Source organism: Monodon monoceros, unplaced genomic scaffold (genome assembly GCF_005190385.1).
Source record: "Monodon monoceros isolate NGI ecotype Baffin Bay Population unplaced genomic scaffold, NGI_Narwhal_1 Super_Scaffold_21, whole genome shotgun sequence".
Classification (NCBI taxonomy): domain Eukaryota; kingdom Metazoa; phylum Chordata; class Mammalia; order Artiodactyla; family Monodontidae; genus Monodon; species Monodon monoceros.
The window spans coordinates 79,380,367-79,394,059 of record NW_021703778.1 but is presented as its reverse complement, the minus strand read 5'-3'; the positions used below and the strand labels follow the sequence as shown (position 1 = coordinate 79,394,059).

Sequence of the window (13,693 nt, the reverse complement as noted above, 5' to 3'; positions counted from 1 at the left end):
GATCTTTATTGGAGTATAATTGCTTCACAATACTGTGTTAGTTTCTGTTGTACACCAAAGTGAATCAGCCATATGCATACATGTGTCCCCATATCCCCTCCCTCCTGAGCCTCCCTATCCCACCCCTCTAGGTCATCGCAAAGCGCTGAGCTGATCTCCCTGTGCTATGCTGCTGCTTCCCACTAGCTATCTATTTTACATTCGGTAGTGTATATATGGGACTTAAGTAAACTTCAAAGCTTTTGCAAAAAAAAAAAAAGCTTTTGCACAGCAAAGGAAACCATAAACAAGCCAAAAAGACAACCCTCAGAATGGGAGAAAGTATTTGCGAACGAAACAACAGACAAAGGATTAATCTCCAAAATATACAAACAGCTCACGGAGCTCAATATAAAAAAAAAACAAACAATCCAATTAAAAAATGGGCGGAAGGCCTAAATAGACATTTCACCAAGGAAGACATACAGATGGCCAAGAGGCACATGAAAATATGCTCAACATCACTAATTATTAGAGAAATGCAAATCAAAACTACAATGAGTTATCACCTCACGCCAGTCAGAATGACCATCATCAAAAAATCTAGAAACAATAAATGCTGGAAAGGGTGTGGTGAAAAGGGATCCCTCCTGCACTGTTGGTGGGAATGTAAATAGTACTGTTGTGATTAATCCCCATTTTCAGATGAGGAAATAGATGCTTTAAAAGTTGAAGCAATTTGCTCCAAGAGAGCCAGGGACCCATACCACTTTCTCCTCTCCTCCTTTCTCCCCTCCCCTCCTCTCCTCTCTATGGGCTCACATACACACCTGTGTTAGGGGGATCAAATGAGATCATTCACAGGAAAGCACTTATGCTTCTCAAATTTAAGGGGTTGTGATTTTTATCTGCCTTGACCATTCAGGAAACTGGGGACTAGAAAAATGAACTAAAACTTGCATTTCACTCCCAGACCAATGTTCATTTTCTTATACCATGAAACTCTACAGATTTCCTGCTTGCTTGCTCCTTCTGCTAACATGGATTCTCTTCCACTGAATTATCTTAATGCAAATATTGCTAACCAACTCTTCAGATATTTAAATACGGGCTGCCTTGCATTGCTATTTTACTATTTGGTGTTTGCCCTAGCTTACCTCCAATCAATCAGGTCAATGTAGTTTATAAACTCTTTGGTGGCATACATTGAATAATATTTATTTCATTATCTTCAGAACCTAGCTTGGTGCCAGGCCCCTAGCACAGCCTTAATAGAGAACCATCTGATGAACTGTTAGAATGAATGCACGTCTACAAGTGCTGGTCTTTGGTTCTTTCCACCAATGAGGAGGAAAACCAGTTCTAGATTTGGGAATCAATACCATACCTCCAGCAAAGACTCTACTCTTGCAAGTATCTTTTTCTGTCTGGGCTTTTATCCCCTCTAGACTGCAACAGAACTTTACTTTCTGGTGTTATTATCCTTAATCTCTCCACCTTACAGCCTTCATATTAGGGCCACATAAAAACTCTCATTACAATATATTGCTGTGTGACAATTTAACCAAAAACTTAGTAGATTGAAAGCTCAATTTTTTATATCTTATGGATTCTTCAGGTCACGAATTCAGACAGGCCCTGGGACAGCTTGTCTCTGCTCCACAATGCCTGGGGCCTCAGCTGGGAAGACCTCAATGCTGGGGGAGATTCAATGCTGGGGGACTAAGATCATCTAGAGGAATCCTCACTCACAAATCTGGCCAGTCATGCTGGAACCTCATCCGGGCTGTTGGTGGAATATCTCTCCATTTGGTCTCTGCTCGTTCATGGCATGGTGCCAGGGTTCCAAGAAACACCTTCCCAAGAGAACAAGACAGAAATTTATTTTTTATGACCTGCGTTTGGAAGTCATATGATGTTACTTCCGTTGCAGTCACAGGCCCACCCAGATTCAGGGTAAAGGGACACAAAACCTCTCAGTGGGAAGCATCCATGCCACATTGTAGGAGGAACATGTGGGATGGGAGATCATGAGGCTTCTCATCCTAAAACATCACTTTAATCCTCTTTTCCCACCACCTACAGAGAAAAAATTCTGGCATTGAAGGGATTCTACAGTTTGGCCTAAAATGCCTTTCCTCCTTTCCTCCCTTTATTGACGTTTCTTCACTCTGACCAGACTGAGCTACTCTGTCACCCAAACTTGTTAAACTCATTTTTACTTCTGCTCTTGTATCTCAACTGATCCCTCTTCTTTTGACCTAATAAATTCTACCTCTCATTTAAAACTCTTAATGCTGAATTCGTCAGAATGAACTAAGGTGGCAGGGATCCTCAGAGAGATTACACAAGTTACACTGCCACCTAAGGATGCTTTCAGAACACCACCTGTCTGGCTGTGGCCCTTGCCATTTTGCCTTGGCTCACCTCCCTATGTGCCTGGGAAGCAGAAATGAAAGGAGAGACCTCAAACCACAACTCATTCCCAGGTTACCTCCTTTTCAAAGCCCAGATCCGTCAATAATAATTTTTTGCCCAACATGAAGAGGACAAAGTCCCTACCCTGTGGACCTCTTCTTCGAGGAGACTATGAGCAAATGACTACACATTAATTCAGACCTGGTCAAGCGTCTAGCTCGGAGAAACTTAAAACATGAATAGTAGATAGTTTACATAGAGACTGAAGCCAGATGAAAAAAAGAGTGGAAAGGAGAGATGGATAATGAACACATAAATAAACATGACAATTTCTGTATAGAAGATAACGTGTGTACGGTGATGGTAGGGTATTGCTTTAACTAGGTTGGTCAGGGGAATCCTTTCTAACGAGGTGAAAGACAAGAGGAGGAGACTAAGGTGAAAGTTCTCCCAAAGGTGTAAACCCCCTCATAATATGCTTTTATGCCCCAAAGTGCATGTATCAGCAATAAAAGTGGAAGACAGATTCAAGAAGGGAGATGGTGAGAAAAGGCAGAGTGAAGGGTAACGTCTGACGCGCTTGGGTCCGTTTTGAGAACAGGGCAGGAAAGGCAAGCAATTAACAGGCGGTCCCACACCAGTGCTCTCCTGGGCCAATGACTTAGTGCTGAATAGAAAGCGAAAGTGACAATAAAGCGCAAACAGTGGAAAAGGGACATTAGCTATAATTCCACTTCCTCCTTGGCCAGGGTCTTCCTGCCCCGCTCCCCGTGTTCTAGCGCCCCCTCATCGTGCTGAGGGTCCCTGCCAGTGCCTTCGAACCTCAACTCCGCAGCTCCCACGAGGACAACCAGCGCTCGCTCCGCCCCCCAGAAGGAGTTCCGCGTCTTCGGCTGCCCCGCCCCCGCCGGTGGCTCTGCGCACGCGCGGGGGCCATATTAGCAGCGGATACTCAGGCAGTGGTGGTGCGTTTTCTCTCGCAGAGAAAGATCTCCGTGTAGGCTCTTCAGCGTCTCCCCTCGGTGAGCCTTTACCCCCTGCGCACTCGCGGAAGCTTCGCCGCTCTCTTCGCGGGCGGGGATCCTGAGCGTCGCGGCAGAGCTGGTCCCGGCCTGCAGCGGCCGCCGAGGAACCGTGGACACGATGACTCTGCATCGGCTCCTTGGTGATGGACCGGCCGCGGGACTGGCTCCGGACGGCCGCCGTCGGGCTTCTCTGCACTGAGCAGGCACCACGGGGCTGGGGACGCTCGGGCGGCGAGGCGGCCGCGGGGCCGGTGGGCAGGACAGAGTTGTAGGGCTGCCTCCGTCACTGTTAAGAGTCCGTAGTGAAAGTGAACCTTCGGGAAAGGAGGTGCAGGTGAACTCGCCTCGGGCCGTTGTCCTGCGTCTGGCGTGGAGATGAGAAAGTTGTGTTCTCTCGCGAATCAGAAGCCCCGGCGGTCTCCTCTCTGTGCTCTCCTGGCGCTCTGCTCAGGGCCAGCCTTAACTTTCACCTGCGTGTTGCAGCAGCCGCATAGCTGGTTACCCTGCCCCACTCTTCACCAGCCAGAGCGATCTTTCTAAAATGCCGGTCAGCTCCTGTGGCTCTTTGGCCCAGCATCATTCTTTGGAGCCCCATTGCATAAGAGATAGCATTCATAGTTTTTACCTGGGCACGCGGGCCTTCGGGACCTGATCCCTGCTTATCTTTCCATTTTTAATTACCGATATTCTAGAATTTGGGAAAATTGGCTCTGGAGGCCGAAGTTTGGCTTTTTCACCAAATCACGCTGAGCCCCATTGTTGTCTTTTGCAGTAATAGTTATGATGCCAAAGATTACCATCCCGCTCCTCCCCTTCATAGTTCAGGACCCCGTATCATTCTCTGGAGAAAGCCTAAGCCTCTTAGCTTGGCATTCAAAGCTCTACATGGTCTGGATACTTGCTTAGTTCTTTAGTTTTTTCATATCTTTTTTAACTTCAGCAATTTCTCTCGCCCATTAAGCTATCCTGTCTCAGTGCCTTTTGCCCAAGCTTTCTCCTCTGCCTGGAATGCCTTTCCCTTCTTTCTTCCCCTGTGCTTCCTCTTAGACCTAAATGTTCTCAGCCTTATTTCTGCCTCTCCCATCTCTAATTTGGGCTCATTTTCTGTATGTGTTTCGCAAAAAATACTTTGATTTTCTCCAACCCTCTTCCCACTCTACCCTTAGTGCCTCTGTTACCATATTGCTTTATAATTGTCCTTCTGTGTCTTCTCCCTCACCTGGCCACCAGACTGTACGCTCTTTAGGAAAGGGATTGCTCTTACCCATGCTGGCATTCCAGCATTTGGCATAGTGCCTGGTGCACCGTAAATGTTGGCTGAATGAAGAGAGTGAAGAAAACATTTTTTTTTCAAGTCAAGAAATGCTTTTTAAATTGTAAGTTTCATTTTAATAATTATCCTATTTTCTTTTTACAGGAATTATCATAAAGTTCAGAAAACATGGTGAGTTAATACACATGCCAGTTAGCTGTTGCCTGATAAATTGTATTGCTTGTACTCAGCTTACAGACTTGCATGAGAAAATTGAAATGGAATGATGTCTTACCAGTTTCCTCCCACTCTCTGAATTTTGTATACCAGGATGTGTTCTGTAAAATGATTTGTGGGTTTACAGGAGTTGGCTTACTAAAAGTGGGTAGGAATCATTTGTATGTTTTTCCTTTGCAGTCTCGAAGATATGACTCCAGGACCACTATATTTTCTCCAGAAGGTAAAATATAAATTGTTTGATCTGTCTCAAATAAAAAAAAATTTTAAGTGTTTGAATTTTAGGGGTGGGTGGGGAATCTACAAACTTTTTTTAAGACTAAGTTGTTCATCCTTTCTGTAGTTTGAAGTAATGATCACCAGGTTGATTATGTACATCATAGGACTATGAGTAAAAGTAGGACTCTCGTCTGTAGCCCTCCAGTGTTGTTGCTGATTTCTCTTGAACCAGTGGTGCAAGAACAAGGAAGAGAGTCTTGGTTTCTCACTGCTTTTGTCTTGTAGGTCGCTTGTACCAAGTTGAATATGCCATGGAAGCTATAGGACATGCAGGCACCTGTTTGGGAATTTTAGCAAATGATGGTGTTCTGCTTGCAGCAGAGAGACGTAACATCCACAAGCTTCTTGATGAAGTCTTTTTTTCTGAAAAAATTTATAAACTGAATGAGTAAGTGAAATCTTAGGGCAAACATCTCATCATATTTTGGGAGGGCTATTCCATGTGACATGATAGAATTGAACAGTTTGTTCTGTTTTTACTTCTGAAATTTTTTCCTTTTAACTTATTTGCTTGAAACTTCCTTGAGGCCCAGGACCATATGTTATTCTTTTAAAGTGCAGGGTCAAGTACTTAGTGGAGAAACAGCGTTGTATAGTGATAAGAGGCTTGGTGGTCACAGAGCTTTGGGTTAAATCTGGGCTCCACCAATGCAAAGAATATGAAAGTAACTGGGACTTTCATATTCACCAAAGAATATGAAAGAATATGAAAGCTGTGACTTCACACCCATTGTTTAACTTCTCTGGGCTTCAGAGCCTACTAGAGTGGTTGTGGCAGTTTAATGAAATAAAATAAAATGAATGAGATAAACTAGCACAGTGTTTGGCATATAGGAGGCCCTCAAGGTATTTTTTATAATGGTTACTCAGGAATTATTTTGAATTATACTGAATCTTACCAAAGAACAGGCCTCCTGAAGGTCTGGGAAAAGTTTAGACTTTTCTGTACACTTAGTGAAGTTTCTGTTACAGTTGGGTGTTCAGGGCTTTGCAGCTAGCAGAGAGCTGGGTTTGCTCATTGGAGACTTTCCCTTCAGTGGTGAGCCAGGTGAATTCTGGTTATAGGGCCTTTCTGATACACTCACCCAAGAAAGTGTCATCCCTCCACAGTCACTGTTGGGCCCCTCAGCAGCTTGCAGGCTTGATTAGGCACAGTGCCAGAGGGTGTCGAAGCTGTAGGAGAGCCGGGGCAGCTTTCAGGGAACGGGGGGTAGTGAAAGGAAATGCACCCTCCCTGTAAGCCTAGCCCTGAGCTTCCTAGGCAGGCTCATAAAATATCCCGCCCTTCGGGTCCCCTCACCCTCACCCCCATCAAGTTAGGCCTTAGGAGGTGAGAGTACTTACTACCCAAGAGCGTGGGGTAGTCTGTCTTCCTGCCTGGCAAAACCTTTTTCTTCTTTGTGGTTGAATCTTCTTGGGATTTACCCTAGCTTCCTAGTGTTTATTCTCTTGCCCTGTTCACAGGGTGATGATGGTAAATACATCTCTTGTGAAGAACTTAAGTGTGCATTTGTTTATCTTATGTGTTGAATGACATCAAGTTGAAAGTTTCCTACAAAGATAAAACACACATAGGTTTTGTCTGAAGGGTGTAGCAGCTGAGAGGAAGCATGGTGAATTTCTAATAGAGCTTAGTACTTTCTAAAACTTGTAAAATACCCCTGGTAAACATCTTCTCTGCTTAAAGATAAATGTCTTTCTTTTCCTCAAGGGATATGGCCTGCAGTGTGGCAGGCATAACTTCTGATGCTAATGTTCTGACTAATGAACTGAGGCTCATTGCTCAAAGGTATGGTCATAAATACTATAATTGATGATATGTAAAATTAGTTTTGATGTTTCTAAGAACTCATTTTTGTAAAGATTAGAGTCATTAAAAACCTATTAATTGCAAATTACAGTGTTTTTTTCTTTAACCAAACTTGCAAAATATTAGTTACTGTATGATTTTTAAGATGTTGCCATGCCCTCTACTCTCCCCCTTTAGATTATTTATAAGTGACTATTATGTTGACCCCATGACAGAGATTTCTTTTCAGAGGGTATTTTGCTTAGAGTGTGTATATAGAGTGTTTTAGAGAAAACTATTCATATGCCAGTTTCTTTATCCTAGGTATTTATTGCAGTATCAGGAGCCAATTCCTTGTGAGCAGTTGGTCACAGCACTGTGTGATATCAAACAAGCTTATACGCAGTTTGGAGGTACTGAAACTTTTGGAAATTTTATTCCCAAAAGATAAAACGTTTTATGAGTAATAACCTTTTTGAGATGGTAAAATGAAATTGAAAAATGAAATAAATAGACACTTTTCATCCATTCTCACTTCGTGAACTAACTGGCTTCCACTATGTAGACTATTGGAAGGCCAAAATAACATTTTTAAATCAGGAAACAAATTGCTTTTTACATAATGATGAAATTTAGCACTGGTCCTCTTTGTCTTTATTCCCTCTCCTGGCTGCATCCAAATCCTAGAAACAAAAGTGGAATTTTTGATGGAGCTTATCTATGGTGGCCAGAACACGGAACAGTTTATGAATGCTTAACTTCACAGAAGAGGGGTTAGCCACTGAGCTCAAGTAACCATAGTGATACTAAATTTAGATTGTTGGTATGTTTAGCTTTTTTTTTCTCTGTTAAAGGAAAACGTCCTTTTGGTGTTTCATTGCTTTACATTGGCTGGGATAAGCACTATGGCTTTCAGCTCTATCAGAGTGACCCTAGCGGAAATTATGGAGGATGGAAAGCTACATGCATTGGAAATAATAGCGCTGTGAGTATTTTTGTGTTGCTATAGAATGTACCAAAGGGTCTAGTAACTGCCATGGTTTTAAAGTAGTGCTGAGTGTAAACAACATTTTAAGGTAGCTGCAACAGCCTTAATGTGATATGAAAGTATCTGTGATTTCTATTGGTGATGAAGTCACAGGTACTACTAATACTACTAGGGTTTACTGCCTACAGTAATAATGAAAGGAAGTGCTAATTTTCAGTTAGAAGTTGTGAAAATAAGATCTGGTTCCCCCGTCTCCCACATACTAGTTCAGACCCTCTGAATTCTGTCATGGATACCTGGGATTCATTCATAGATCATCAACATCCCTCCTTTGCACCCCTATCCCATGTCAACCCTCCCTGCCATTAAAATTGTTTATGTTGTATACACACTAACAAACGTAAGGTAGATAGCTAGTGGGAAGCAGCCACATGGCACAGGGATATCGGCTCGGTGCTTTGTGACCGCCTGGAGGGGTGGGATAGGGAGGGTGGGAGGGAGGGAGATGCAAGAGGGAAGAGATATGGGAACATATGTATATGTATAACTGATTCACTTTGTTATAAAGCAGAAAGTAACACACCATTGTAAAGCAATTATACCCCAATAAAGATGTTAAAAAAAATTGTTTATGTTGGTTATAATGCCAATAATAATTCAGGCATTATTCATGTTCCTAAAAATCGCAGAAATTTAAAGGAAATTCTCTATGTTGATTCTTCCTTATGTTTTATAGGCAGCTGTGTCAATGTTAAAACAAGATTACAAAGAAGGAGAAATGACTTTGAAGTCAGCTCTTGCTTTAGCTATCAAAGTCCTAAATAAGACCATGGATGTTAGTAAGCTCTCTGCTGAAAAAGGTAATTTATGTCCACTCCTCTAATTTGTTTGCTTAGTGAGGGAATTGATTGAGTAGGCCTTTAACATGTTATCATAGTGCACTGACACAGCAGCCTTATAAATTAGGTGACCTTACAGCTATTTTTTAAGACTTGACAAGGTCAACACTGACAAGTTCTGGAGCCACCGTCCCACACTACATAACAAGCTTAAGGACTTGAGCCTGAATGTTCTCAATATTCATAGTTAAATCTGATCCATGCTATTTTATCTTATCGACTTCTTGACAATGATATCTGTGCTCATGTGTACATATGATAAAGAATATGAAAGTAATTATATGGTTATATATGTTTGGTGTCCTTTACCAGAGGTATAACATTTGCATGAGTTGTACCCTTTGTTCTCCTGAATCTACTGATCTCTTACGTTAAGCCCATGTTTGCAATTGTAAATGCTTTATTTAACTAAAGTTACATGACCATATAAAACAATATTTGTAAATAATGTTTTTCAAAAATTGTGGTAAATTAACGTATTGATTTAGTTTAGGATAACTTAGCTCCTGGTGTTGCTTTAAAAAATGCCATTTACTTGCAGATTGTCCTCTTGTCTACTTCTACCTAATTTCAAGGAGGCACTACTCAATTTTCCTTTCTGAAAATTTCTCCTCCTTCTGGCATTAGTCTGCTTTTCTCATCCATAGTCATGGGAGCTGCTTTTCATGCCTTTGTTTTGAAAAGAGATTTGAAAAGTTCATGAAAAATAAGTGTAAGTACTGGTTAAAGATTTTGGCTGAGCCCTCAGAGGTTCTAACGAGGAAACTGGCTCTTTCTGGTCAGGCCAGCTAGAGCAGTTGGCTGGTTGTACTTTTTCCACAAAAGTAACAGAACAGCAGCTCAGAAAGTTAGTATGGATGAAGATAAAGATGACAGTAAAATAAAAATATTCATAAAAACATTACAATATTGAAGGTATTTTGTTTCCATGAAAGTATCCACGAATTATATTCAGCAGAAAACTTGGGAAAGTGGTGTACTAAGGCTCACACGGTGTGAAGAGGTTAAACTGTGGCTGCTCGTTAAGGGCTTTGGCTAAGTATGGCTGCCTGTATTACAAGTGTGTGTGTTTGCTTCCAGTGGAAATCGCCACACTAACAAGAGAGAATGGGAAGACAGTCATCAGAGTTCTCAAACAAAAGGAAGTGGAACAGTTGATCAAAAAACATGAGGAAGAAGAAGCGAAAGCTGAGCGTGAGAAGAAAGAAAAAGAACAGAAAGAAAAGGATAAATAGAAGACAACATCAGGGATTTTGTAACTCATTTGGGGCACCATTTCAGTGTAAAAGCTGTCCTATTCTTCCACATTGAGAAAGCTTTGCCTTTTTTTTTTAACTTGTCTAGTGGGAAAATAGGATGGTGCCAGCTGAATTGGGTCCTTGTTATTGCTGTCCAGGTGAATATTGTAATGATGATTACTCTTTATGCACATCTTAATCACCCTCCCCCTCTTTTTTTTTTTTTTTTGAATAAAACTTGGAAAGAATGGAAATGGTGAAGGAAAACATTCTCTAGCAATAACTGTTAAAGATACCAGGATTAATAGGGCTGTGGTCTTTTCACACTTTATGTGTACTGTGGCTACTCTTGCAGTTACTTTTTTTTTGGCTGCGTTGCGTCTTCATTGCTGCACGTGGGCTTTCTCTCATTGGCGCCGAGCGGGGGCTACTCTTCATTGCGGTGCATGGACTTCTCATTGCGGCGGCTTCTCTTGTTGCAGAGCATGGGCCCTAGGCCACAGGCTTCAGTAGTTGTGGCACGTGGGCTCAGTAGTTGTGGCTCGTGGGCTCTAGAGCACAGGCTCAGTAGTTGTGGCGCACAGGCTTAGTTGCTCCGCGGCATGTGGGATCTTCTTGGACCAGGGATCGAACCCATGTCCCCTGCATTGGCAGGCGGATTCTCAACCACTGCGTCACCAGGGAAGTCCCAGTTACTTTTAAATAAGATGTTAAAATGGACAGAAATGTAAACATCATAAAAAAAGAAAGGTGGGAACTGTGCAGTGAAGATTTTCTGTTCGTTGTTCCCCTACCACCTTGGAGAACCTGTAACCCAATTTGAGCAAAACGGAGAGCTGTCCTTCTCCTAGGTCTCGTCTGATATTACCCTATCCGAAGCCTATCTAGTGAAATAAGAGGCGTTCGCCAACCTTTGATATTGATGGGTGTTCATACTGGACTTAAAAATCGTGTGTGTGTGTGTGTGTGTGTGTGTGTACACATACATACTTGCAAACATAGTAAAACGCGAAAGGTAGAATTAAAATGAAAGCCCTGTGCATCCACTACCGAGCCTCAGAAACAAATTAATCAGTACTTTTGAAGCCCCCTGTGTGTCCCTTTCAGGTCTCATTCTTCTCTGTTTCCCTCTACCCCCGAGAGGTGACCACTGCCTTGAGCTCATCATTCCTGTAAGCTACGGGTTTTCCACTCTGGTTTTCTGCCCCTCTACTCCAGGTGGTCCTGGTAGATCTGTCAATCAGATAATCCCACGCCTTTCACAAAGGTGAGCACATCGCTCAGTCTGGCCAGATTACCATGTCTGTCTGCAGGGATGGGTTTGAGAATGAACGTGTGGGCTGAGCCAAGCCAGACTTGATGTGTGGATATGAGGAAAGAATACTGAAGGTCCTGCATTAGGACCAGCTCTCCCAGTCGGCAGCCCAAGCCATGTGAAAGGTTATGCAAGAGAGACTAAGGCTACAGAGGAAAAAGAACCAAAAGATGAGAATAGTTCAGTTTGGCCAAAGGGAGCTCCACCGCTGAGCTTTGTTTAGGATGCTGGCACTTCGACTAGACTCCTCTGATGGAAGTGCTGTAGGGCAGTGCTGCTGAAAAGCGTGGTCTGTGGAGCGTCACCTGGGTGTTCGCTAGAAATGCAAATTCTAGCGTCCCATCCCAGGCCTCCTGAATAAAAATCTTGGCATAGAGCCCAGCAATCCGTTTTAACCAAGCTCTGCATGTGTTTCTAATTCATGCTGAAGCTTGAGAAGTGCTTTGCCGCATATTGGAGTCATCTGAAAAGCTTTTAAATTTCTTTGTACCCAGGCTATACCCCATACCAATTAAAGCAACCTCTGCAGTGGACCCTGGCATTACCGTTGCTCGAAATCTCCCCGGGTGATCTAATGGACATCAGGGATGAGAACCAGCGCATTGAGCCATAGCAGTGTTGTCAATCAGATATGGGGTCCCAGCCTAATCCCTAATTAAGTGCTCTTAAGGAATAGCAGTGTCTTGGAGTTTTCTGCACGTGGTGGTCTTCAAGCTATTTCCAAGCCCCTTTCACATAGTGCTTTTTGAATCTTCTAAATTTCTCTTTATACAGTTGATTCTTGTTTGTGGTAGCCATGTTCTGTAAAGTCAGCATGAACGCTGAATTAGCAAATTCTGAGCCATTGCTCCTAGTAAAATAACAGGTTAGGTTCCTTTGAGCCTCTGGTTACAACACTTTCATCAACAGATCAATACATAACCTTGTTTTATGTGTGTTTATGTTTAGAGACATTTAATGTACGTTGGTACTTCATTAATATTGAACTCATGGCCAACAGCACTTTAACTCATACCTAAATGAAGCTTATCTAATGCATATATTTTCTATGTAAGGCACATCACAGCTGCCTTGTGTTTAGGAACACTGACAAGCACTATACTGAAGGGACATTTTAAAAAGTGAAATCACCAACAAAAAGCACAAAAATTCAAAAAGCATAGCACAAAAATGACCAAAAGAACACTTGTTTACAGTATGAGCTGAAGCAAGAAGGCAGAGTGGCCCATTGTTTGACTTCAGCTGGGAAAATGGACATCAGGAAACAAATACTTCCATGGCTCTGTGCGTGTCCACAGTGACCAGGAGAGCACTGTGAGTATTGGTTTTGGGGTTAAAGGCAAACTTGCAAATGCAGAATCTGTACATAATGAGGGTTGACTGTATGTCGTAAAATGACCTTTCAGTCTCGCTATGCACAGAAGTAGAGGTAGATGGAGAAGTGAATTGATAAATCCTGTTGGCTTTATCTCCAGAATGTATCTAGAATCCAACCATTTACCACTGCAGGTACACTGATCCATGCCACCATTCTCTCTCACTTGGACTATTGCTACAGGCTCCATCTGCTTCCTTTCCCTTCAGCCAATCCTCAACACAGCAGCCTTTCAAAATGTAAGATTGTGCTACTGGTTTGCTCGAAACTCTCCAGTAGCTTCCCTTCTTGCTCAGTAAAAGCCAGATTCGTTACACTGGTTTACAAGGTGCCCCATACTCTGGCCACTCTGCTACCTTCTCTTTCACCTTGTGCTCCCTTCCTCACTCTGTTCATCAGATGAGCCCCCTTGTTCCTCGAAATAACAAGCCCTCTTCCATCCCAGGGTCTTTGCACTTGCCATTCCCTCTGACCTGGGAATACTCTTCCCCTGGGAACATCAGCATGGCCCACTCATCTCGTGCAGGTCTCTCTCTCAATGTCACCTTATTTGGCTAATTCCTACAGAAGAGCAGTCTATTCCCCACACACTCATATTCTCCTTCTCCCTGCTGAGTTTCCTCCATAGCACTCAACACCATCTGGCCTGTTTACTGTCCATCTACCACACTGGAATATAAGCTTCCAGAGCAAGGACGTTGTTTTATTCAACAGCTATGTTCCGGTACCTAGAACAGAAACTGGTACCTATTAGGCAACAAATAGATATTGTTGAAGGAATGAATAGTGGCTCTTGATATGGTGGAGTGAAATCCTAAAATACACCTCTTTTCCATCCAGGTCAGTAGAACTGGTGGGTTTTCCATATTCTGATCACCCCTTCAACACGTGCTTAAAGT

General features: G+C 42.7%; 1 protein-coding gene across 2 annotated transcripts; it reads left to right on the top strand.

Moving 5' to 3' along the window:
- The first annotated feature begins 3,320 nt into the window (after positions 1-3,320).
- PSMA4 (proteasome subunit alpha 4) lies at positions 3,321-10,360 on the top strand. Of its 2 annotated transcripts, none has more exons than XM_029239496.1 (9): positions 3,321-3,419; positions 4,840-4,866; positions 5,092-5,134; positions 5,416-5,578; positions 6,902-6,979; positions 7,304-7,392; positions 7,834-7,964; positions 8,704-8,827; positions 9,947-10,358. In XM_029239496.1, the coding sequence occupies exons 2-9, from the start codon at positions 4,864-4,866 to the stop codon at positions 10,099-10,101; spliced, it is 786 nt and encodes a 261-aa protein (XP_029095329.1). In that variant the 5' UTR covers positions 3,321-3,419; positions 4,840-4,863; the 3' UTR covers positions 10,102-10,358. The 2 variants fall into 2 exon arrangements, with proteins under 2 accessions (XP_029095329.1, XP_029095330.1); XM_029239497.1 differs by lacking the exon at positions 3,321-3,419 and adding an exon at positions 3,487-3,625 and having other exon boundaries at positions 9,947-10,360.
- The last annotated feature ends 3,333 nt before the right edge of the window (positions 10,361-13,693 follow it).

Coding starts and splice junctions, on each gene's coding strand:
- PSMA4 (XM_029239497.1), top strand. Junction 5,135..5,415: donor CACTATATTTTCTCCAGAAG/GTAAAATATAAA, acceptor TTTGTCTTGTAG/GTCGCTTGTACCAAGTTGAA. Junction 5,579..6,901: donor AAAATTTATAAACTGAATGA/GTAAGTGAAATC, acceptor CTTTTCCTCAAG/GGATATGGCCTGCAGTGTGG.